This window comes from Syngnathoides biaculeatus, chromosome 10 (genome assembly GCF_019802595.1).
Source record: "Syngnathoides biaculeatus isolate LvHL_M chromosome 10, ASM1980259v1, whole genome shotgun sequence".
NCBI lineage: Eukaryota > Metazoa > Chordata > Actinopteri > Syngnathiformes > Syngnathidae > Syngnathoides > Syngnathoides biaculeatus.
Genome location: NC_084649.1, coordinates 11,579,758 through 11,605,694, shown reverse-complemented (window position 1 = coordinate 11,605,694; position 25,937 = coordinate 11,579,758). Strand labels below are relative to the sequence as shown.

Sequence of the window (25,937 nt, the reverse complement as noted above, 5' to 3'; positions counted from 1 at the left end):
CAGAAGTGTTTTCTGCTAAATTAACAAAGACCTTGTCTCAATTTACCGTAATTTCCAGCCTATAAACTGCGACTTTTTTCACATCTTTTCAACCCTGCGGCTTATGCGGTGATGCGGATAATTTGTACATTTTTTCTAACGGCCGCAAGGGGGCACTTGAGCGGAAAAGGTAAGAGTGAGACCAGTGGAATATATGTGCCGAGGAATTGATTTTTACCGGTATGTTTTTTTTTTAACTGGTCCTGTTAGTGCTGCGCTAGCATTAGCGCTGTGCTAGCGTGTTGCTGCTGTGTTACTGTCATGTCTCTGTGATTTTTACCGGTATGTTTTATTTTAACCGGCCATTAACGCGGCGCTAGCGTTAGTGGCGCGCTAGCGTTAGCACCGCTCTAGCGTGTTTCTGCTGTGTTATTGCTGCATCTCATTGATTTAGGTATGTTTTTTTTTTTCTTTTAACCGGCTCTGTTAGTGCTGTGCTACCGTGTTGCTACTGTGTAGCTCCAGCGGCGTTTTTTTTTAACCAGCTCTGTTCGTGCAACTGTGTTGTTGCCATGTTAAATTAAGGTAAGGTATTAAAACTTTGAAAACTCTTTCTGTGTACCGTCTTTTTTTTTTTAAATATCTCGTGTTTGAATGTGGGCACTTGCGGCTTTTACACAGGTGCGGTTTATGTATGTACCAAATGGTATTTCCTTTGCATATGTAATGGGTGAGGTTTATAATCCGGTGTGCTCTGTAGGCAAATGTACTTAGTGTAAATTCTGGACCCATCTAGTTGTAAAAAATATTATTCTGTTATATGAATGCCAACTGGTCAGTTGTACCTTCTGCCATCTAGTGGAAGAGCATTTCCTTGTTCTGCCTATCGCTAAATGTCATTTGCATACATAAATGAAGAAAGATACATTATTTGTACTATTTATGTATTCATTTTTGTCTGCATGTGTATATACAGTTCATTCCAAGACTAGTAAAACCCCAGAAAAACACACATGCGTTTCTGACTTGCAACATATGTTTTATTGCTGCTGTGTGTGTGTGTGTGTGTGTGTGTGTGTGTGTTGTGTGTGAGTATGGTGATCTGTCCCTTCCTGCTCTGAAGCTCAAAAAGAAAAAAATAAAAGCAAGAAATTTTATGATAGGAAGCTGAAACCTAAAATGTTACCCAGAAAGAAATCAGGGGATTAACTGTGGCATACATTTAGAATTCTTGATATGCATGGAGGCATTTGAGTGACAACTGTTTCACAGCCCCAGGTTGTAGGTTCAAATCTCAGCTCGGGCCGTTCGGGCCAGTGCAGTTTAATAACAATAACATTCCAGTGTATGAATAGTGTTGGATTTACCGGATTTGTTTACAGTAGGCAAATTTGGCAAATTACCTGAATACGAAGCATCAACTGCTTGTTGGCCATTTCCATCCTTTTGAAGTTAGTCTCCACCTCTCTGGTCCTCTGTACATCCTTCTGCATACGTTTGATGTAGTCCACAGACGCTCTCAGGATGGTGCCCTTGTTCCAGCGAACATCACTATGCAACCCAAAAAGGTAATTGAAACGTTGAAGCGGGTGCCGGTGATGCGGTAGCTATAGTGCATGAAAACTTTAATCTCCTTTAGTAATTAGGACTGGAAAATCATCATCTGTAATTGAGTTAACACGGTGTGATTAATCCCACACATTTTGATCTGATTACCTTAAAGAGGTATGTGCTTATTAACCAGGCACACATTTTGATTGCTCATGTGAAGATTTTTTTTAACTGGCATGTATGTTAATATGAAGGGCAAATTAAAAATCGTACACGTCAACGCATCAAAACTCTCTAATAAAAACATCATATAGTACAAAATACTTACAGATCGTTGGTTTTGGGAATCATTGTGCCAAGCTCTTTGATACGATCGTTGATGTTAAATCTCCGTCTTCTTTCGACTGTTAATCAACCACGGGAGGAAAGACAAAGGGGGATAAATGAAAAGATAGAACAGGGAAGAGAAAGGCTTGTGTAGAGAGAGTCATGCCGCCACTTGTATTCGGACACAAAATTGCACACACTCGCGCAGGCTCACACAGTCATGGGCAATTAAGTGCACTTACTTACAGTGTCAGAGCAGCAAATAATTTACAGGTTATCCATCCACCCACTCATTGCACTATGTTTGCTAGATCAGCAAAATGGAGTGTAGTACTGCACCAGATTATAGCGTGGGGGGGGGGGGGGTGTCCCCTGCCGGTGTAAGTGGCACACGCAAAGCACAGGATAACAACAGCATTACATTTAGAAGAGAAGTGTGTGTGTGGGGGGAACTTACTGAGATTGTGGTTATCTTTCTTTTGTCTCTCCTTGGCCAGGGCACGGGCTTCTGTGTCTTTGCAATAACAAAAAGTCATCAGCTAATGCCTCACACAAACGTTGCATATAAAAGCACAACAAGTACAACTTTTAAGTGGATTATTACAAGCCAGTCTATGTGTTGAAATGCCTCTTGTTTCGCAAAATGGAAGGAATGTTACTTTAGCCTATAAAGGAGCTACAGACGTGTAACGGCACTGAGGTCATACTATTTTGAATGTGACCAAAATGTTAGGGAAGAACATGACTCCAAATTTGCACAAAGCTAAGAAATTCGAAACATCACAGAACAGGTCGGCATGTTGTGTGAGGCCTGACAAGCATCAAATGAACCGTTTTGCTTTTTCTTTGGCTGTGGCCCAACATTTTTTCATAAAAAACGAGAATAAAAAGAACAAACACCAGAAGTTACACAATTCAGTCCAGCGCCAAAGAGATTATTTTATAGCGTGGTTAACTCGTTTCAACACTTAAGGAAAAAAGCAGAAATATTCCAAAGTTGATGAGGGTTGCGTCAGGAAAGGGCATCCGGCGTAAAACTTGTGCCAGACAAATATGTGCGTTCACCTGAGATGACACGCTGTGGCGACCCCGAAAGGGACAAGCCGAAAGAAACTTACTATTCCAAAGTTGATGAGGACATTTACAAATCACCTTTGGTTTACTGCTTACATATGACTATTTCATCAGTTTTCCTAATATTAAAAGTAGTTGACTTCTTTTACACTTGTATGTATGGTTACAATATGAAAATGTTTCCGAATAAAACATTGCCTGTTTAGTTCATAAAGATTTTATGATGGCGACATATTGAGTTTGATCCTGGAAAAACTGAAACGCTAACAGATCTGAAGCCAAAAGTGATAAATCTTAGCGGTTCCCCTGTACATCGACAAGTCCGCTATTTAATAGCTTAAATTTGTTTTAGTCACGTACAAATAGCGGCTTCACAGTCATTAATTATTGATCAACTACTATGCAAAATGTTTGCACCTGAAATTTCTCGTTTGATGGTCAAGTTGGCAGGACAGGAGTTGCTGGTCATTGCAACGGCTGGCCCCTTCATCCTCGGGCCGGTGTACACATCCAGGTGGCTGCTGGACAGAGGGAGCTGGTGGGGGCACATGCATACAAAAAACACTAAGGTAATGATAATTCTTTGTCTGTTTAGCTTAACACGCCCAAGCAGGGCGGCACGGTGGGTCAACTGGTAAAGCATTGGCCTCACAGTTCTGAGGACCTGGGTTCAATCTTGGCCCTACCTGTGTGAAGTTTGCATGTTCTCCCCGTGCCTGCGTAGGTTTTCTCCGGGTACTCTGGTTTCCTCCCACATCCCCAAAACGTGCAAAATTAATTGGACAATCTAAAAATGCCCCTAGGTGTGATTGTGAGTGCAGCTGTTTGTCTCGATGTGCCCTGCGAATGGCTAGCAACCAGTTCACTGGGTACCCCGCCTACTGCCCGATGACAGCTGAGATTGGCTCCAGCACTCCCTGCGACCCTTGTGACGATAACCGGCTAAGAAAATGGATGGATGACATAATAAGCATGCTTTTTTGACGCAGCGGGGGGGATGATAAATACATTAAATAAAAGCACTCTTACAAAGCATCTAACCGCTTGTGCAGTGATTCCCAAAAAGTGCGCCGGCTCACATGAGTGTATCATGGTGTGATGCTTGAAAATGCAGCGCTTCACTTAATTGGTGTGAAAATGATTAATCATCCACAAATAATGTATCTTTATTCATTGTTCTACGCCAACAACATATAGTGACAGGCAGAACAAGTCAATGGTCTTCCGCTAGATGGCAATTAACCCATGGATCCACTTATCACGTTTATCGCCGTGTGTGCCATGAGTTTTTCCTATTGTAAAATACGCTCTTTGAATTAAAGGAAACTGCTTTACCCCTTCCTAAACGTAATCTCCCAATCATCCAAATTGAAAAGCTAAACAAAGTTCAAAAGGGCGTAACTCCAAATTACTTCTGTATGGTTCCAAGACGAGTCTTTTACGGCCTCACATCCCCATTTAAGTACCTTTGTAAATTCAGTGTCCATGTGTAGTGTGCTGTAAAGAGCAGATAGCTGAGGATAAAGTCAAGTAATAACATCGCACCTAAGGACTACCTGACAAGCATACAGCAATGATTGACTGTCATCCTCTTGACAGTTTTTTATCAGTCTCTATGGCTTTATTCACTCCGCTGTTGTGTGCAGCCCACTTCCAAACACACTCATAAAGGTTGCACTTCGACACTAAAAGCTGTGATTTATCTTTGTGCAAACAACAACAAAAAACAAAAATATTTTCCTCGATTCTTTGATTGATTTACTTCTTACCACCTGGCTGCCTATAGTGTTTAACTCCCTGGCATGAGGGCAAATGGGTTGTCGCTAATGAGTCCTAAAAGATAAAACAGTTCAAAGGAAATGATACATTATCTGCTGGCTACTGTGCAAGCTCAGACAGCACACGCACCCACGCAAAACATTTGTACAGGAACAGACACAGGTTCCTCTGTGTGCAAATGCATGCTCTGAAATGTAAATAATGAAATTAAGCAGATGCCATTATAATTAATGTGGTTTGTCAAATTGAAGATGTTCCAATGCAGAAGCATTGAAACGGCTTTTCAGCTAAAACTCTGGCCCACCCAACTTCATACCCCCCCCCAAAAAAAAGAGACACTGTATGGCTCAGTGTTTTAGTGTATAAATCCACACGTAAATCCACACTAACCCTAACCCACGTCTGTTAATGATCATTCCAGAGTAAGCGCCTGGTATTCACTGGTGTTCCCGGCCAGCTCTTACTAAACTTTGAGATTCCAAGAATTCCAAGGGTATGCCTCTTTAATCCCTATCAGGATTAGCAGGTGAGTTTGACGCTTTTTTTTTTTTTTTTTTTTTTTTTTTTTTTTTAGTTGGGACGTGAAGAAATGCTTTTTCTTCAACTGTATTTTGTATTTAAGTCTTACATAACCGTCATCGTTTTGTGACAGTTCATTCAGTGCACAGGCAGCATCGGTGTTGGTCAATATCCTAACTTAATCTATTGCTGTGATTGCTGGATCACATATTGACGCCCGACTGTATGCAGACAAACGCGCTTAAATTAAACCAATCAACGTCAGAGGAAATTTTACACTACGAATACGCCATCCTGTAGTGCGATTAAATCATATAGTCATGCCATGTGTCATAGAGACAACCTAAAAAAGCTTTCCACCCCCACACTTCATGTGCAGCCGCATGTAATAGGCGACCTGAGGCCGGGAGTTAAAGAAAGCAGCGTGTTGGTCTCAGTCTTTCGCCAAGAACCAGAAGCACCAAGCAACTCCACCAACGCTGATCACAACTGGTATTTGTTAAAATAGCACGACAGCATCTTACCAACTGGATTTGTTCTCCTTCAATAACTTCCACAATGGCATACGTCTTATTCATCTCCTTCATCCTTACAAGGTCGGAGGCGTCCTTCCTCCTCGCGCCAAGGCAGACAGTGCTGGGACACTGACCTCGGTACCAATGAGCCAATCTTTCGTCTTGAGATACTCCTCTACCAACCACCAAACAAGAGTGAACTTTCCCCCAACTGGACTTTCAGCCTGTTTTCCCTTTGCTCAAATTGCCCTCAGCCCCTTGCCTCCTCCCTGCTTTTGTGCACCTCCCCTCCTCCTCCTTCTCCTTCTCCTTTTTTCCAAATATCTTGTAAACAAGTTGAACTCTAACTGCTGGGAGTTTAATTGTTAATTCTCATTTGGGCCCTTCCCTCTGTCTCCAATTGACATGTTTTTGTTGGATTTGTGCAGAACCTAGCTCAGCATGTTCAAATCAATAAAACCATTGCACGTTTACGCAAGAAGATGCTTGTGTATCATGACATCATAAATTGCTTCTTGGGTCCAGACACAAAAAATAAAAAAACATAAATGTGATAAACAGTTTGAATGACAGTTACATCTCAGTCGCAATAACAAAATTACATGTTTGCAAAGAAACTAACCACATGAAACTACAGGAACACCTGTCGTTATTATTATTATTATACCATCTGTATAGATAAATAATTCAATTAGATTCAGTAAATAAATTCTGAATGTGTTATTGTGGAATTTCTTTCATACCAAAATTTTGTTCCATTTGATAAGACCTAACCCTACAATAAAAGAGTCAAAACGTTCATTAGAAAAGCATGTTAGCACGTGTCATAACTTGAGATGATTGCATATAATGGATCTAAATCATTGTGATTGAATTGTAACATTAATTAATAATAAATACTGAATGGACAGGATTCCTTAGGCATGAATATTCCACATATAGGAAAAGAAAATGGAAGCTATGAATCGATAACGGCTTCCAGTCTTTTGAGAATATTTTCTTCAACGTTTTCAAGTGTGTCTTTGGGCAACGTTGTCCATTCATCCAAAACAATTGGATTACCACCAATATGTCAGGGTGAGATGATGAATTAAAATTCAGAGAAAACTAATCAGTACAGATGAACTCTGCACTAATTGATTCATGAATTGATTAAGAAGTTTATGTCAATACTTTTGTCAGTACAGCGTCGTTCAGAATGTCTAATCACTCTTCTTTATGAGCCAGACTTACTGTTTTGGGCATCTGGACGGGGTCTACGTAGGCCTGAATATCATCGTAACTGGACTGCATGCTGATGATGTCATCAATGACCTCATCCATCTGAAAAAAAACATGGCACAACTTGCTATTGGAGTATTGCAATAGTGCATAAGACAAATTGTGCATATGAGCCACATTTGTACAGTCTAAATTATTTTTTGCCGAAGTAGCTATTTACATGACGAGGCCGTTAGGTGAACTCACCTGCAGGCGCATTTTTCAGTCTAGCGTCGACTTAAAAGAGGACTTGTCCATGGAGGCTAACCGCTTAGACTATTTCCTCTCAATAAGACTGACAAAACAGAGTCCGAGCGCTACGGTATGAGAGGTTTTGGTCAAAGTCTGCTCGGTTCAAAGGGCCTTGGCATAGTAAATTGTTTGTCTGTCACTTGTTAAGTCGTAATTGCCGCTACAAGGCCATAATGAAGCATTTAAACTTCAATGAAAGGCAGTGTCAGCCTCAGTTAGTCAATACATTTATTCACCTACTGTGCGCGCGACCCCAATGGCGTTTACAATGCCGCTTCTGCTTACCCAGGGCCAATTAAATCATTACAATGCTTCGTAAAATGTGACGATAATGGGGATAATATTCAATCCTCATAATGTTATATGCATGCAATGAAGCCATATTTCAGGAATATATGTTCAATGTGGTCCTTGTAAACTATACTATTTGACATGACCTAGAATGAATGTTGAGAAGTTTACGCCATGCTCTCGACCCCGTACCTCTTGCTCATGGCTGGAGCCAATGTTGAGCATGGCCATTGGGCTGTTGGGTGCACTGTTGCCTGTCATGAGCTGCTCAGTGCGCCTGTGCGGAGAGTGGAGGGGCGGGGGTAGAGACGCTGAGCCCCCTGAAGGCCCAACGGCTGCAGGGGGAGACGGTGGCATTGGCCCTGCTACAGCGTGAACCATCTCAAGAAAGAGGGAACAGGAATAGTGGATGAGCAACTGCAAACGCAACAATCTAATTGCAGTGATAAAGGATAGCCGTGCACAGATACCTGTTTGGTGGCATAAGTGGTGGAGAGGTATTCTTTCACCTGCTGCCTCCGAGACTGGCGGATATGGTAGTCTGTAGGATTCTCAAGGTGGGTCTGCACCTGCGTTTGGAAGTAAAGCACTCTTTATTAATATCATTTTAGTTTGATTGGATTTACATATTACAAATTCACCGCTGCCGATAACACAAGATGATGAATAGATCGTGAGATGTATACTTTTTGAGACAGTTTGTCATTCCTCTTGGAAGATGAGTAAATGTATTTAGTCTTAATGTGTCAAATTGATTTTGGGTTTGAAAGTAAAGTACATTAGTCATTCACTGCAGGTTGAAAAAAAGAAAAATCCAACAGACCCAGAACATCGTAAAAGTCTTCCCAGCAATACATGAACACAAATACAGTAAACACGCCTATTTAAGTTCTGAATACCTTGAAATGCACACAGGCATAGAAGTACTTGGACGTAAATAGACACATGTCCTCAAAGGGCACAAAAGTATCTTTGGAATCAGGGGAAATGTCACTTGAGTTTCCTCAGTCAATGTCTGACTCCAACATTGCCAAACATGTATAACGACTCTTATCTACATATATGCCTCCTCCTTCAGTCTGCTGTTCCAGCAAATGCCTTGTTTCAAATCGCTCCTCAATTTGCCTCCACCCCACCCGTTCAGTTCTGGCACACACGAAGCGGTGCGACTGAGTCCAGTTGCTTTATTTGACACACACAGGTAATTGTTTGAACAGATGAACGCCGCACCTTCAAGTGTTTGGAAATTGCACCCAAGGATGAGCCCGACTTGTAGAGCTCCACGATTCTCTTCTGATTTCCAGGCGAATTTCTTTTGCTTTTTCCATGATTTCAAACAAGGAAGCAGAATGTTTGATGTGTGGCCTCAAATACACCCCCAAGTATGCTGTCAATTAACTCACATGTTGTCAATTAACCTATCAGGAGTATCCAAAGCCATGACCTCCCTTATCTAGACTTCCCCATGTTCTTTAAACAAATGATACTTTTTGCGTGTGCAAATTTTTGACGAAAATAATATAAAATTCTCTCAGAAATTCCCACTCTCATTATTATGTCATTTAACAAAATTAAATAATTTGGGTGATCCTGACTGACTTGAAACAGGAGAGCTTTAGTCTGATTTGACTTCAGACTGAGATGAAAAATTAAAGGTGTGTTTTTGCAGTGTATGTTAGCTTTGTCAGTTTGTGCCAGTGTGTTCTTTGGCTGATGTGGTACCAAATACAATTGATGAGCCTCACATTAAGGTGGTATTTGTGTGATTTGTGTGTTAAAAACAGTGTTATTGCATGTAACCTGGGTTCATTAACGTGTGCATGCAAGATCCATTTGCTGATGATTGTTCATCTAACAGACTACAGTAAATAAACTAAATCCAACAGAATACAAGTGTTTACGGGTGAAAGGGACCAAATTCTGAGTTTCTGGGTTAACTGTAGATCAGTTAAATAAGTCATGTTTTTTTATGTTAAAGTGCTGTATTAATTAGAGCGCTGATCAACGATTAAAATGATCATATGCTGCAGTTGTACCGACCTTAAGAACCTCCACGGGCACCTGCATGCTTTGGTAGTTCTGGGGGGTGCTGATGGCTGCAGTGGGGGCAGGTGGTCCAGCCATGCGGTGCTGCATGTATTGCAGGGCTGCATTTTGCTGCTGTTGCCGCTCGCGCTGCTCCTCCTGCTGCAGCTGGTCTCGCATTAGCTGAGGAAATACATAGAAACTATCACTGAGCAATAAATAATTTATATTCTATGCGCAACAATATATGGTAATCCTTCTTACAGTTTGCGTCGACTTCCCCTCAACCTTATAAAAAGTGGAGAACAACAATAACAATGGGTGACAAACGATGCGCATGTTTTTTACCTGCATACGCAGACCAATGCGTGAGGCCATTGCTGGGGGGCGTGGGGGCAGGGGAGGGCGAGACGAAGTCAGCGCACCGCAGTCCAGTCCGAGAGGGAGAGGAAGCTGTGACGGAACGCAGGTTAAAAAAAAAAAAAAAAAGAAAAAAATCAATCTGTTATGGGTAGTTTCCACTGCAGGTGTGTACGTTGAAAGGCAATATTTGCATAATGTATTCTGTAGCATCTTTAAGGAACGTGCACAAACAAATATAAAAACAGTTTAGAAGCAACTCCAAATGTTTTGTCAACTAGATGCATCTTTCAAATAAATGGCTTGGGTCACTATTTGGGGGAATATGATATTCTTTGTACAGAAGCCTAATTGTTCTGGAAAGGTTAGAAGAGATGAGGAGAGGAGAAACTTTTTGCTCAATATTATTTTGTTTGTTGAATTTCCCATTTTGGCTACATTGTAATCTTACATACTACAAGAAAGTACTAAGAAGACAACAAAAACTATTGTACTATAAATATTTTTCTGATAGTTACCCTATGAGACTAATGCGGATTGGGCTGGATGGCTGTTTTCATTACTAAATTTAATAATTTCCAAACTGCAATATTTGCAAAAAGCTGTTGTCGACCTTGTGTATTCCAGAAACAAATCATGTGGGATTCCGTATGACTAATATCTAGCCAATAGTTCCGTTTCCTTTTTTCTCATTTCATTTTAAAACGATGAATAATTTCCTGGGCAGTCTAGTGTTATTGTGCTAAGCAGATCCATTTCACAGTTTTGTGTTTTTTGTTTAAAATATTTACATGTTCTCCTGGGTGGGTACAGGGAATCCTGCTCCAAAGCCAAACTCCAAAAATCTGCTTAAGTTAATTGGATACTGTAAATTAGGTGTGTCCATAGGTTTGAACGTGAGTGTGATGGTGGTGGTTGTTCGTATGCCACGCAGTTGGCTGGCATTAATTCCAGGGTGTATTCTCCTCTTCTTGCTATCAAAAATATTTGGATGGATTTCTCTTTCAACCACTAATTGACTGTCCCACGAAATTTTCAAAGAAGATCCCAATCATGTTTGATTTCACAGTATCAATAAAAATTTAATCTCAAAATGATGATCATGACAATGACCGCCAGTACGAGCATGATAAAACATGTATTGTAAAATATGCTGACTATGGTCATGTCAGCAAATGGATAATGGGGAACACCCTGACCTCTTTACAGCAGCAGCTTCTGTTTTTTCTCACGCATATACAGTCTTGCAACATGCACATACAAACATTCAGTGGGGAGTCCCAGTTCCCCTTTTGGAATGACATCTGCTCATTCGTTGCATGACTAAGCTCATCTGGAGTCAACAAAAGGTGTGTCGGGAAGTAACTGATGGGTTCTACTTCATAATCCGTATCTCTATGTTGTTTTGAGAACCACAGAAGCAGTCACATGAGGTTCCAAACCACCAACCAGAAACAGACGCAGACATTGGACGTACATGGTCACGAAGAGGAGAAAGACAGAGGGGAAAGAGACAAAGAGAGAGAAAAGGTCATTGTGTGTGAGGTACAATAAGAAGGGCAGCTCCTATTGAGAAAGGCTGAAGCTGTCTGTTGTCCAAAGTGTACATTTCAGCACCAGAGGGGGCATACAGTGCCCGCTTTGTGCCCGTCGGATCGCCCACATTAAAAAATACGACAAATTGAAACACTTGTATACAAACAAACTAAATTGGAAATGTGATCACACTCAATGGCCCTCAGAGGGTGAATGACACTAGGAAATCGTTTTCAAGATGCATATAAAAAAAGAGGTAAAACGCTGATGTAATGGTGGATTATACAACCCGGGGAAAATGGGGTCATTTGTAACTCACATGAGCAAGACTATGTTTTTGTTCAAAATAATGAAAAACATGTAATGTAACATATCTTCACATCTAAACTAAAGAATGAAATGTCTCTGTATTACACACTGTACTAAAGACCAAAATTATTAATAAATACCCTGTCCAAATTATGAAACTAAATTATTTTTTATAAAATGGAAACGACCATTAAAAATGTACGTCATGTAATATTACAGTCATGATGTCTGCCTCAGTAAAGAGGTTCCGTGTTTGAATGTTCTCCCCTCCAGCTAATCCAAGGATCTTCTATAATCTTAAAACAGGCTTCTTTGATTAATTGAAGACTCAAAAAATTGTCCATATGTGTGAATCCATCAATCAGTGAAATTGTATTTATATAGGTCTTTTCCTACTGTACATAGAAAGTGCTTCACAGAGAAAAACTGACAATTAAATTGGGAGCAAATATACAAGAACCCAACCCTCCCATCCTCACATCTAAACACAAAGACACCCACATGTACACAAACACACCACCTGTTGTCTAATAGTATAGAGACATAGCAAGGTACTGAGGATTCTGGGAAGGGAACGACAATTTATAGAACACATCCACCCGGAGAGGTGCCAGCAGCCCACAACTACACAAACCACTACAAAACCAGTAGACTGGGGGAGGATTCCCCAAATTGTACTGGGCACCCTAGATGCCCCAACCTGGGAAAACTGCAGAATGACATCCCTGCAGGCAAACCGGACACACTTCCCAAGGTGGAGGCTCCCATAAGGGACACAGAAGTAAAACCTAAAAACACCAAAAGACAATTGGCTAGGATAAAACTGAAGGACGATGATAAAGACAACAAAACGGGATAAAAATAAATAGATATTTGTATAAGAAAATGAGGAGCTAATTGTCTAAAAACACCAAAAAAAAAGAGCATTTAAAAGCTACATTAATCATTTTTAAAAATCAGTCAACAGGCTCTGCATGCCTGGTTCCTGTTCCAGAGCTAATAATGGTGAAATGCAGCCTGTCTGTGGGGATATTCAAGTCTATTTTTTTTAATAATTGAATGGCTGGTCCCAAACGACATCTTGACAAAAGCAGCTAAATATAATGGCCCAAGACTGTTGAGAGACTTCGTAGAAGAACCTTCATATCGATCCTGAAATGCGCAAAGAATACATAAAAAGCATCTATTAAGTGACTTTGTGAAGATTATATTTGAGTGGTACGTCTGTGTACATGTGTGATTTTTAAGAATGTCATCACACTCTCTTGTTAATTGACTTCATTTAGTTCACATTTTGTAGGGATCTTAGAACTGGTGTACTGCGCTTCCGCCCCCTCGTCTGCGTCAGCACACGAGCAGCTAAGTTCTGAAGCATTTGTAAAGTTGAGATGTTCTTTTTGGGAAGACAGGAGAGCCAGGCATTGCAGTAGATGGATAAATTACAGGCGATGAAAGCCTGCATCAGCACCATGTCAATGTTGACTTAGAGAGAAATGAGCAGACTATGACTGCTCATGGTTGTTTGTCTAAAGGTGCCCTATGAATGACGGGCCATCAGTCCAGGGTGCACCTCAGCTCTCGCCCAAAACCTTCTGGGACAAGCTCCGGCTCACTCGTGGCCCTAATGAAGATCAAAGAAGGTACTGTTGAGTTGCCAGCTCGATAGAAAACACGAGGATTTACAAACGCGAGGAGTTTCTCCCCTCAACATGGAACAAAATGCCTCCCTGAGAAGATGTAGCGAGGAAAGAGACCCAGCACTAAAATGAAGTGAAACGAGATAGATGACTAAATGGGACAAGAGAATTTAAATAATATTTCTGTTTGTGTCTTACTGACCTACAAACTATTAGACAAATACAATTGCTTGTTTACTTTCAGCATGTGGGCTTTGATTCCATTTTTTACTTCTGAGGAGCTGTAAACACGCTGCTTTGTTGTACAGTTGTTGCCGGTACACATACACAACGTTGCCATACACAACAAGTTTTTTTTTTTTGTTTTACTGCAGCTCCATTGGTCGTATTTCCACCCAAAAATCATCATCAAAGTTTTCTACACTAAATTTCTTTGTAATTTGTCATAGACTTTTTGAAGAATCCTCCTCATAAAGTAACAAACCATAGACACTCGCCTTCAACTTTGTGCTTAGAGGTAGTAAAATACAAAACAATTACAAAGCTTATTTGGAAGAAAAAAAAACATTTCTCAGCAACAACATTTGATCTCACTTGACAATGAAGTCTAGTAATGTTATAGGAAAAGAGATGAATACTACTCTGTACCAAATCGGTTGTGTCTTTTAACACAACAACTGCTCCTGAAAGCTGATATCGTGATGGCAACATTTACACTCCCCAGTCTTGCTATCAAACAGGCATTATGTAACAGGCGTGTAGTTTCCAGCTCTGACCAAGCCATGGCATGTAACATTTGTAGTGTGCCACTCACACACACGCACACATACACACGAGTAGGCGATCACTTCCTGACCTCATATGGTGACACACGGCTACCCGGCAGTATAACATCCCACACTGGCCTTCCCATTGCCAAGCATCCACCGGGGGAAGCAGGCATTTGTGACGCAGTGCAGGGACAGCAGGGCCATTGTGTGTCTGACCCTCTGATGTCACAGGCCCCAGCGCTTCAAACACTGAGTGCCAGTGGAAGGACACGGAGCGGAGGAAGCCGGGTTTAGAGGTCAATTCTACACTACAGTAGTCACCAACTTGCACGTCAATAAAAGGTGTGATCATGGACGCTATTAAAATATGGACATATTGCACGGAGTGCTCTACTTCAATCCAACCAATACATGGCACACAACTGAAAGGGTGCACAGACACACACTTGGGGGCAGTGTGGGGCCATGGCACCTGTGTGTATATGGTGTTAATAACTGTGTTTATTTTTAGACGTGTCCAATGCCAAGGAAGGGCTTTCAGCAGCCAAAGGCACAGGGGTAAAAAGACTTAGTGCATAGATATTAACAGACACAGAGGTGCATTTTCATTTATAATTTTAGCCATGTTTTTATGTCTGAATCATTGTTGTCTATGTTATGTCACTGTCCTTTTATTTCATTTCTGGTTAAATGATGTCTCTTTATGTGTGAGCAGCCAACTCACTGCTACTAAATCTACCCTCCTGTCCAAATAAAGTTACCACAAAACTCTTTGATAGCTGTAACAGTACGCATTAATAATAACTGCCAATTAGATTGAGAAAAAAAAATTATACAAGTCTGAGTCCAATATCCTGTAACATGCAATCAGTCAGCCTAAGTGCACTGACACACAGTATGGCAAAGGACTAAAATAACATCCTTGCTTTCTCTGTTCTCCTTTTTAGGAACACGTTGCAACATTCCATAGACGCATGCATGTTTTCGTGTCTTACTGTTGTGCACAAGTCTGTGTTTGTGTGTGGCTTGAGGTGAGCCTACCAGCATGACACATAATGTCTTTGGTTACAGGTTATGTTCGGTAACATTAGGTGACTCAGCAGGGACGGCAAATATGAACACAAACAACCATAGCCCTTGGTGACAGGAACACACTAAACATTCTGGATGAGGCGCACAGTTCCTTTTCATACTGTACACTTAAGCCTGATATTCTTTTGGGATGTACTAATGAGAACTAAAGCTTGAAAATAAATATATTACAGGTATGAGACATTATCAGCATTGGGAACATGCAGGTGCGATGAAGAATGAAGTAATATGGTAATTCAAGACTTAATGAGTTTCACTACAAAGTAATATAACTCATATTGCGTGAACATACCGTGTGCATAATTACCTTGTTTGAGAGGAAAAAAATAGTTTGCGAACAGGAATAGCCTCTGCTTCTGCTGCTGACTACATGTCTGGAAGCTGAAGCATGATGATGGGGACGATGGAGGCGAGTGATGGTGGGAGGAAACAAACAAACTGGCAAAAAGGACAAAAAGCAAATGGTATAAAAATCAGCGTTTTTGGAGCACATTGACCACTCATTCAGACAACATAAATAATTTGGGCCTGGCAAATACAGGATACACACAGTCAAGTGTTATATTAAAGCAATTGATGTTGATGCAACTATGTGGTGTCCACTTAAATATTTGAAATGGGTTTTAAAAAAAATAATAATAAATAATGCTCTCAGCCCAACCTTTTGCAACACTGACAGTGAAATTTCAGGTTATGTGAATTAAGATAAACAAATACATTTAAATAGAGAAAACATCCCTAATTTTAAATTTTAACAACACCATCGCCGTGGCACTGGCAAATAAATTTGGGGCCCTTCACCACAAAGTATTTTCGCATGAATAAGACAAAATCACATGGATATCCTTTTTAAAATCAGCTTTTGCCACGCCTCTATCACCATGGGAACAAAAGATGCAGGATGTTGCCTTCACAGTAAGAATACATTAGAATATTTACAATTTATTTATTTTGTGATGCCACCCCTGAAGTCCCTGGTGCCCTCCCAGGTGAAGCACAGCTCAAAACCTTTGCACTTGGTGTTAATGAAAGGATACGAAAGCAAATCAAAGACTATAGATTGGAAAAAAAAAATGTGAATGAGTGACGTGTTCACATGGAAAACATAACAGGTGCGCAACCCGCAGAATAACAATTGAAGGCAAAGCATTGGAAGTATGACATCAGCAGAGCGTGGGTTTGAAAAGAATACAATATCTACAAATCAAATATAAAACATATACAGTATGAAACGATTCTAATAAAGTAGTATTGAGTTAAGCATACAAGTGGCTCAGTATTTAAATTAACATTTAAACATGTTGGAAAATGGTATCTAATGGAACAAATTGCTGTACACTTTCACATGAATCATCGAGAAGAGCATAAATGCTTTGTAACCAGCGTTCTGAAGGCCACCATCAATTGGATCAAGCTGACAACATCATGAGTGAACCAGATTGTCACAACGCAAAACAAAGTCTATATTTAGTCCACCATGAGTGAATATATAAATATTAGGTAGGGAAAGACAAAGATGAGCACCATCAACACAACACAGTGCATCACTTCCCTTTTCTCCCTTCAGTTATCACAACTCCTGCTGTCAAAAAGTGAAGTAACTTCCTCTAAAGATCACACGGGAAAACGACAATTTTCCTGCTTTTTTGATATTAGGAGAACTTTTCCAAATAAATTTTGGAACAGGTACGGTTGGTATTCTCTTCTCCTTTTTGACTAAGCGTATGCTCAAGAGAATTGTGTCCAATTTGAATTCGGAAAATGAAAACAATCATTCCTTAAGCCCAACCAAACTGGTTGGACATAAATCATTTCGAGAACACTTTTTACGCAGGTATTCACACTCAGATCACAAGATACACAACTTGTTGTGGCAAAAATAGTGAGTAACACACTTGAAAGGTATACAATCTGTATATATAAAATACATATTCTCAGCAGTAATACTAAACAATAATATGGCTCCATATAGCAATTAACCCGAGCTAAATGAAGCAAGGTGATCATATTGTAGTTTCCAAATGTCTTCCTGTTATCTAGTTAACTTTATGTCACTAGTAGAAGCACAAACTCAACTTTCTTGTCACCTACAGAATGTAGGCGCTCAAATTCTTACCGGAGAATCTCCAGCTATCTCAAAATCGACACGTCCATGTGAAAGCTGCTCCTCCACGTGCCACTGATACACTGTGTTTGCCAAGCCTCGTAAAACGGATGCTTACAAAAGCAAGTTCGATGGTTGTGATGCCACCCCTCAGGAACTGGCGGAGTTACAGTCACTATTCATCATCTTGTTCGCCCATCTCTCTAAACGCTGGCTCAGCTTCCTCCTCCCACTCGTACTATTCCCCTAAATTATTCTGATAGCTGGAGCCAAGCAAAAACAAGAGGAATGTTGTCAAGACAATTTATTTCCATTTTTTTTCCCTCTTAATAGTGGAAACTTCAGCTCTGTTCCTTCATCTATACACACCTCCCATGATTAAGAATTAAGAATACATGACAGTCTGTGACAGATCCGACAGTTGGCTTCAACTAGTACCATAGAAAGAAATGTTTTCACGTTTGTTTGTCTTAAATATGTATGTGAATAATTAGCCCTACCCAAGAGGTAATCGGAGTCAACCAACCTAGAGTCCAATTAATGTGACAACATTGGAGGTGTTTGTTAAAGTGGCCCTACGCTGTTAAAAACATGCACACACACACACACACACACACATACACACATACACACACCTGTTTTGAGTTTGCAATTCTGAAGAAGTATTGTTTGATAAGGGCCATAAGCTCCCGGAATACCAAGAAATGAAAACGGTCAACGTGCATAAAGCTGGAAAAATTATCTTTAAAAGGCTTGGAGCGCACCAGTCTATGGTAAAAGCAATGTCTCTAAATGAGTAAGAGTCCTGGAAAAAAAAACAGCAAAAGCACAACAAAGACTGCTCAAGGAGGTGGAAAAAGATCCTAGAAAGGCAGCCAAAGACTTACAGAAATCTCGGGCACATGCAAACAACTCTCTTCACAAATTGATGACAGAAAAAAAAACATTTACCAAATTAATGCTATTGGAGGATACCGTGGATGCTCGTGTTAAATATTATGTAGGCAGACAAAACGAAAGTTGAGTTGTTTGGAAAAACTGCACAGTTCTACGTTTGGAGAAAAACGAGGACGGTGCACCAGAATCTGTCTGTCGCCAATTTAAGCTTGACAGAAAGTGGCTAATGCAACAGGATTTAACCAAAAGACAAGTGAAAAATCAACCAATGAACACCTTCAAATGGAGCAGATACACCTTCTGGAGTGGCCAAGTTACAGTCAACTGAACTGAAATAGTTTCATAAAGCGGAGTGGTCCAACATGTGAAAGGTGTGATCTGCAAGGAAAGGAAACATTTGGATGAGGTTAGGACAAAAGAGGCTCAACCAGTTATTAACTCCAAAAGGTTGGCATATTTTCTCCACTGTACAATATGACATTTCCAAGTTGTTTTAAGTAAAAACATGGAAACATTTCTGGTGTGGTGTTATTTTTCAGAAAACTGCATTTGTCTATTCAGACGACATTTTATGAAGTGGCTTTCAGTGATAGGGCGACAGAAAATCTCTACAGGACAGTCTAAGGTTTATCACACCTCTCACCTGAAGTCAGCTAGCTAACCTGTGACAATAATAATATAAAAAAATGAACAGATTAATAATTTTCCAAGTATATATACAGTATATTTTATTTCCAAAATTTTTCCTCCTCCTGTCCAGCCCTGACCACGCTTATAAACCAAACTGACAAGTCAGTATGGATATGAACAGTAAAACATTAATCATACCCTGATCCAAAACTGCTTTTAAAAAGACCCAAAAGAAACACAATCTGAATCGGAATGACGTGACGGTATTTTGCTATCAGGGAACAATCTTGCGGGACCTTGTTGAGTAACAAAGAAACAAGTTTGACACAAAAATATATTAAAAGGTACAAATGTCTGTGGAAAAAAAATACTATTTTATTCAGTTTTGATTTAAAAGTCTTTCAAGAAAGCATCACTATCCGCCATGAGAAAACATCTGTAAAAGATGGCTGTATGCAAGCGTCCTATAGTATTTGTTTCCATGAATGCACAAAAACATTGGTATCAAAGTGGTTGGTGCCCATCACAACAAAGGCTAACATTTGTAGCCCTGCGTGGTTCAGCAGTACCCAGCTGACAAACATGCCTTGTTTGTACACAAAGCGTTCATCAGCTGGGCCAGCTCCAGTTCTCATAGTGCCTGCAGTGTATTTACAGGGTTATTTTGGTCCAGGGGCAGGACCCCTCCAGGCCCCAAGTTTATTGGCTGGGAAACCTGCATTCCTGTCAAGACCAGCCAATCCTAAAAGGAAAGTGGAGGCAGAGAAATCATTACTGACCAAGTCCACCAGTCTAATACTCTTTTGACAATGGATCCAGCGCACATATATATAGAATCCAACCCCCTTTTCGGGAGCAGGGAGGGACGAGGCAAGTTTCCACTCCGAGCAGTTATCACCATGGATGCTAAGAGGAACAACACAAATTCGACATGCATAGACTGACATTTTAGCCCTGTGTCAAATGATTGAGTTGGTATGTGATGAGCAGGCTTGGCTTTGCTATTGATAATTGATCAGTCATAGCAAATACAAGGAATAAAGGGCTTGAAATTGAACCCCTGAGATGTGTTTGCATTACATTTAATTCATATTAAATCATGTGAAGAAAAACAGCATAATAATTTTTTTCAGTTAGAAACTGCATCTCGACATATGTCAAACGTTAATCATTTTATATACTCCAATAATGGGATTTGGTCTGTTACTATGTTTCGACTCCATTTTGTGGTACGTGGTGTACAATTAAAAGCAACACTGTGGAAGCTTCATATTGAAATGTCTCACACTGTACAGATTGAACAACGCTTATTGGAACTGTATCCTCCAAACTCAGTCACCTATAGACACCTAAAGAACTCTCAGACCACAGCAGAAAAAAAATCTGTTCTGATGAGACACATTGAACTCCTGGCATGAATTACAGATGATACTGATGCATACACGACCGATACCATCCTATATTGAAGCGTAAGGGGAGCAGCAGCATGCTGAGGGTTTTTCAGTGACAAGAACTGAGAATGTAGTCAGGATAGAGGAAAAGATGAACCCAGCAACGTTTTGCAGTTTTTGTAATTGAGAAAAAAACCTATATTGGGGGGAGATGACTAGAGCAGGGTTGTTGTTTTTTTTAGCCCACACTATTAATGGATGAACTCTATACGTCATTTTTATCAAAGATAATGTTCACTGGTGCATTATTTTGACATCTCAATCGTTAATTTATTTTTACACGTGTGATAATGAAGAATGTTAAAAAAAAATACATCTACGAAGTAAGCCACCTTCCGATGATACCTTTGCTATTCATCTTCAGGACCAAGTTTTTGTTTTTACACTGCTGTCTCCAGCCAGTTAGGCAATACAAATAAAAATCTGCTGACAATTCAGGATATGCAGAAACTACTTCAGCATTCAGCAAACCAGTTAAAAGCACTTCCACACCTCGCTGAAGGTGAATCATTTCAAAGCACCTGAAAATGGAGGAATAAATAATTTCCACAATTACATTGTAATTCAATTATCAAAATGTTACTTTTAAATGTCAGTACAGTAAATGAAGGTTTTGCAATGACCACAAAAGGAACCAGAAATTGATAATTTCTATTTCCATTATATTTTGTGGGGAAAAACTGTTTTGAAATTAAAACTAATCAGAGGTTTACCAGTGTACTGAATTGATAATGATGCCTCATGGTTCCTCCATACTTTTAGCATATGTGCAAAAATGAAGCCAAAAGAAGGAAGTTGCAAAGCTCAAGTGCGGTTTAATTTGGTTTCTCCGACTCTAGCCCTGGGCTATTTCATCCAAAACAGGATTTAATGATGTATTAAATGTGAACCGTTAAGTTATTAACCAAATACACCAATTCAAATTGTATTGCTGTTTGATGGAAATTTCTCACACACAAATGTGTAAGAGCAAAAATAAAACCATATCTAAAAAATTAAGTGGCAATGATAGTAGCAAAACCTCATGATGTTTCTTCTCCCCAAAACATTTTTCCATTCAGAACATAGCCAGTGTCCATTATTAACAGTGTGTAAACAAATGGAGAACTACAGGTGAGCTCGTGTCAGAAAAAGAGCATGTGCAAGAACCTGCGAACCCACCCTGCAGCATTTCTCTCTGCATGCCTGAGAGTTACCATGCAAAGCGAAATGGAATGGGAGGTATTTCTAAGATCAGGTGCCAGATAAGGGTCGCACAAAACTAATGCGAGTCACTCTCTTTTACTTTGGTCCTCAATGCTGTGTGAGTTATTTGTCATGAAATATAAAGACAGTGCTGCCCTCTTGTAACGTTGAAGAACATGGAGTCTTCTTGCTGTCTGATCAGATACACACCATTTTAAAACATGGGCGTTTCTGCAATTAAAAGGAGACATTTTTCAATAGCTGAATCACTCATTCACGTAGTTACTGATTTAAGATTCACTAACAGGTGATGCATGTTCGTCATTAACAGAAATTTTACTTGACTTAACCTTATTGGTAATAATAATGGTACATTTAATTATTACATCCCAACACGGTGTTTATGGTAACATGAGGTTACAGCTGGTTTTCAGTAATGGCGTTCAATGACTATATGTAGGATTTCATCTCGGCCGATCCAGTAGAAATTGCTTGTGTTAGTCTGTGGCACTTGATATGATAAGTGAAATCTAAGTAGTTCCTGTCTGACATAGCGACACAGTGCCATGAATCATCAGGGGACCTTTTCAAAAGAGCCGATTCTGCTTTATGCTGCACGGAAGAGACTTTCTTTATAAGTTTAAAATTTAAAAACATTTCGTAGAATTATTGAGGGCCTTTAATTAGATTTAAGACAGCTACGAACACAAATCAGTACAACTCCCTACAGTACATACAAACAACAGCCCAGCGGTGGTGTGTGTACGCACCCTTCAGATGTGACTCAGACCCTAACTTTTCTCTAAAAAAATAGATTGTGAAAGACAAAGGCTTCAGTCTGTAGGTCAAAAGAGGATATGAGACAGTAGAAATGAGGTAAGATGGGGAAGTGGAGTCACACATTCAGCACATGCCCCAAAATATCCCACCCACTCACCTCTGCTAGATCATGGGTCATCTTGTCAAATATCACATGCAAAGCTATCATTCCACTAGTTTCAAGAAACGTCTCTGGTTTTTTTTTGTTTTTTGTTTTTTTTGGGTAATCTTTTGTTTAGGTAAAATCCAGTAAACCATGCAGATGCTTCCTCACCCAGTCACAAAGGGAAAGAAAACAGTCCTTGTCCATATGGCGGGTGAAGTTGTATTTACACACACCTGATGCTCTCTCACACTCGAGTACATGGGACCAACCTTGCCTGTGTGTGTCTGTGCACGGACGCTTCTGTTTGCTTGGGGAAAATTAGCCCCATCACCAACACTTAAAGGCAAACACAAGCCCAATGAGGCTGAAATATGACCACTCACACACTCACACTTTCCATATGCATTTGACACACACACACACGTGCCCGAGTTTGTCCTTCTACACGGTTTACATGGATCACACGTTGTCGCAATGATAAAGGATAGTGTTTGACAATTACAGGTTTTAGACTATTACAAAGGCCACACTCGCTGTGAGAATGAGATGAAAGTAATGCAGCGTTGTTATAGCTGCTCAACCTCTCACCTGGCTGACAGTAGCTGTTGAGTGTTTTTACCAACCCCTAACCCCTCTCACTGTGCACACTTTACAATGCCACATACAGGTCTGCCTTTAGCCGTCCCATAGTCAGCTGCACTGGTTTTGAAAATGAGACAAGGAGTGAATGCAATGGAGTCAAAAATCCGAAAACAGATTAAACAATGTCTCATTCCAAATTGTGTAGTCCAAATTCACAACGGCCATAAAGGGTTTCAGAACATCTTCACATTGCATTTTACAAGCAACGTGCACATAAATGTATTGAAGTAAAATTAATACGTTCATCATCATATGCACTGCTAATAGCAGTTACCTAGTGGCACCAACTGCTACTATTTTCCTGTTCGGGAAAGGGGAGGTGGGTATTTATGGACAACACAGGCAATCATTAAGACATGACGTTGATTACAGGAAGGGCCACTATTTGAGGAAATACAATATTTCAGTTCCTAATTTGCATTCACTTCCAAGCGTGTATTATGGATGTTCATAGAAAACAAGCAAAAACACCAATACAGCAAAGTGTAAGAAGGGCATGCAATGTTTTGAAACGATTGGATTTTGTTTCTTAGGGACATTATGGGTCCATCTGAATCAGGTTTATATGTCCCCTGGGGCACAAAGGTTCTAAGTACAGCTGAACCAGCTCTTGTGCGAGTGCATGCCAACTTTGCCCACAGGCCTTCAGTCAACAACAGGTGGAAAATATGCTTTAAAATGTTGTAGTTTCACATTTCATCTTTTCTCACAAAGCAATAGATAACACATGACTCACAGAGAACCATCTAAACTCCACCATCATGTGAAAAGTCCCGTGAAGCACAATTTACTGTAAACTCATACATTCCTTTATTGTGTCCAACAATGCTGTAATATACTTCCTTACAACCGAAATCCAGCCATTAAAAATCTGATTCCTCGAAGTGAAATCAGTAATACAACCACATATTTTATATTAAATTACACACTTCTGATCCCGCTTTACACTGATAGATGAGAATGTCATGAGGACATTTCTGGGAAACAGATTGAGAAAGGAAAGCGCATGAATGACTTTTCCACCTGACCTTGAACCCAAATTGTGTTCTCAGTATTATAGCGAATAGCTTAGCTGTTCACAGTTCAACAGTCAGGGATGAAGGTAAAAATGTATCGCGTCAATATTGTAACAGTGACAGACACACAATGTTTGTGACTAAAGTTTGAGGGCAAAGACGAGACCTAAGGTGCTTTGTGGTACTTTCAACACGGCATGTTGGCACCGTGCACAACATAAGCCATGCAAGTACGTGAATAGGCAATAGTTGATAGAGTCACAGCTTATACATAGCAACACAGCCCGGGGCTGAAGTGTTGTTACTGATACTGGCGCCCTGGCTACAGCTGAGAAATGGCAAGAGGCTGACAGACTCATAAGAGGCACCAAGTTGTACATTATCCCATGACAACATCTTGTGCCTGAGCTCGAGTCAAAAACACGGTTTTTATGTCTATCATGACAGGCTCTTACGAAAATGTTCTAATATATATTAGAAATACTTTTACAAACGTGAAATACACGAAACTGAAGAGCATCTTAATGTTCGTGAACACATTGTGAGCATGTATACGCGATTGCCCATTTTGGATGCCTAAATAAAAGCCCCGTGTTCTATATATAGATGCAAAACAAATTAAAAAAAAAACACACACACACAATTTTAAGTTAAAGGCTTTGGCTGAGTTACAAAAAGTTGGTGAAATGTCACTTACCAGTCTCTGAAGGTCAGACGAGAACAGCTCGAAGTCAAGTGGAGCTTAGCGACAACTTCTCTGTTACACTCCCCAAAAGTAAAACAGAAGCTAGCTCAACCGCTAAAGTGCTGACTTTGTTCAAGTAAACGCCCCAAAAAGATTAGGTTTCTCGAACTTCCACATGTTGCTACGCAGCGTGCAATGTTTTGACCGTCGAGCAGTGCGCGTCTACTGTCACCTGTGCCGCCACCAATAGCGTCGTGTGGGGGGGGGCTTGTGGGTAATGTAGTTCTTCCCCACAACCACCAGGAATTGACTATAATTAGACTGTGAACAGGTCATCCAAGTAGACCAAAAACAAAGAGGCAACTTGGTTTATTTATAGGCCAAAGTTATACAATCAAGATAGCCTATATCCAAAAACTTGGAATATCGAGGGAATGTATATTGACTTCAATCATTTGTTTCCAAAAATGAAACTCCTTTGTTACATTAGTTCACCGTACATAAAGTGGAATATTTTAAGCAGTTATTTGATTCAATCGAAGGATTATGGCAGGAAAACAACAAAAATATTTCGTAAAATATTTCATGTAACCAACAAAAAGGTGTTGGCCTTCTGAAAAGTATGTTTAAGTAATATAGCCCTAGTACTTTGTGGGATTACTTTTGCAATAATTGCCTCATCAAGGGGGAATGCCATGGAGATGATCAGCCTTTAGCACAGTTCAGGTGTTTTTATAGCCAAAGTTGTTTTGATATTGGCTTTCAAATGGTTTCTGATCCCTGATGTTCCTTTTGAGAATACACCATATTCATTGGGGTTCAAAGCATGTCATCTTCTTGGCCAATTGAGTATTGTTATTCCATTGCCATTCAACCAGGTATTTGTGGTTTTTTTTGTTTTTGTTTTTTTTTTGTCATTGTGGCCAGATACGAAGTCCTAATGGAAAATAAAACAATTGTCCCTGATCATTGACAGCAGGAAGCTTTCTAACATTTCCTGGTAGACAGCAGCGTTCACACGGCTTCCCAAATCATGACTGACTGTGGAAACTTCACACTTGACATTTGTGGTTTTCCAATTTTCCTCCAGACTGAGACCTCAATTTCCAAATGAAAATTTTAAAAT

The 25,937-nt window shown here is 40.1% G+C and overlaps 1 protein-coding gene across 4 annotated transcripts in view; it reads right to left on the bottom strand.

Moving 5' to 3' along the window:
- tfeb (transcription factor EB) overlaps positions 1 to 25,080 on the bottom strand; it is a 28,210-nt gene extending 3,130 nt beyond the window's left edge. The window contains exons 1-11 of one of the 4 annotated variants that reach the window (XM_061832889.1): positions 24,824 to 25,080; positions 15,584 to 15,714; positions 9,921 to 10,025; positions 9,588 to 9,755; positions 8,018 to 8,116; positions 7,740 to 7,928; positions 6,978 to 7,067; positions 3,349 to 3,466; positions 2,315 to 2,371; positions 1,859 to 1,934; positions 1,383 to 1,530 (exon numbers count right to left, since the gene is read on the bottom strand). In XM_061832889.1, coding sequence (XP_061688873.1) covers positions 1,383 to 1,530; positions 1,859 to 1,934; positions 2,315 to 2,371; positions 3,349 to 3,466; positions 6,978 to 7,067; positions 7,740 to 7,928; positions 8,018 to 8,116; positions 9,588 to 9,755; positions 9,921 to 9,950 — 975 coding nt within the window. In that variant the 5' untranslated portion in view covers positions 9,951 to 10,025; positions 15,584 to 15,714; positions 24,824 to 25,080. Of the gene's footprint in view, positions 1 to 1,382; positions 1,531 to 1,858; positions 1,935 to 2,314; positions 2,372 to 3,348; positions 3,467 to 6,977; positions 7,068 to 7,739; positions 7,929 to 8,017; positions 8,117 to 9,587; positions 9,756 to 9,920; positions 10,026 to 15,583; positions 15,715 to 17,392; positions 17,523 to 24,823 lie in introns of those variants that run through there. The other 3 variants (XM_061832893.1, XM_061832890.1, XM_061832892.1) reach the window with 3 other exon arrangements.
- Between the last annotated feature and the right edge of the window lie 857 nt (positions 25,081 to 25,937).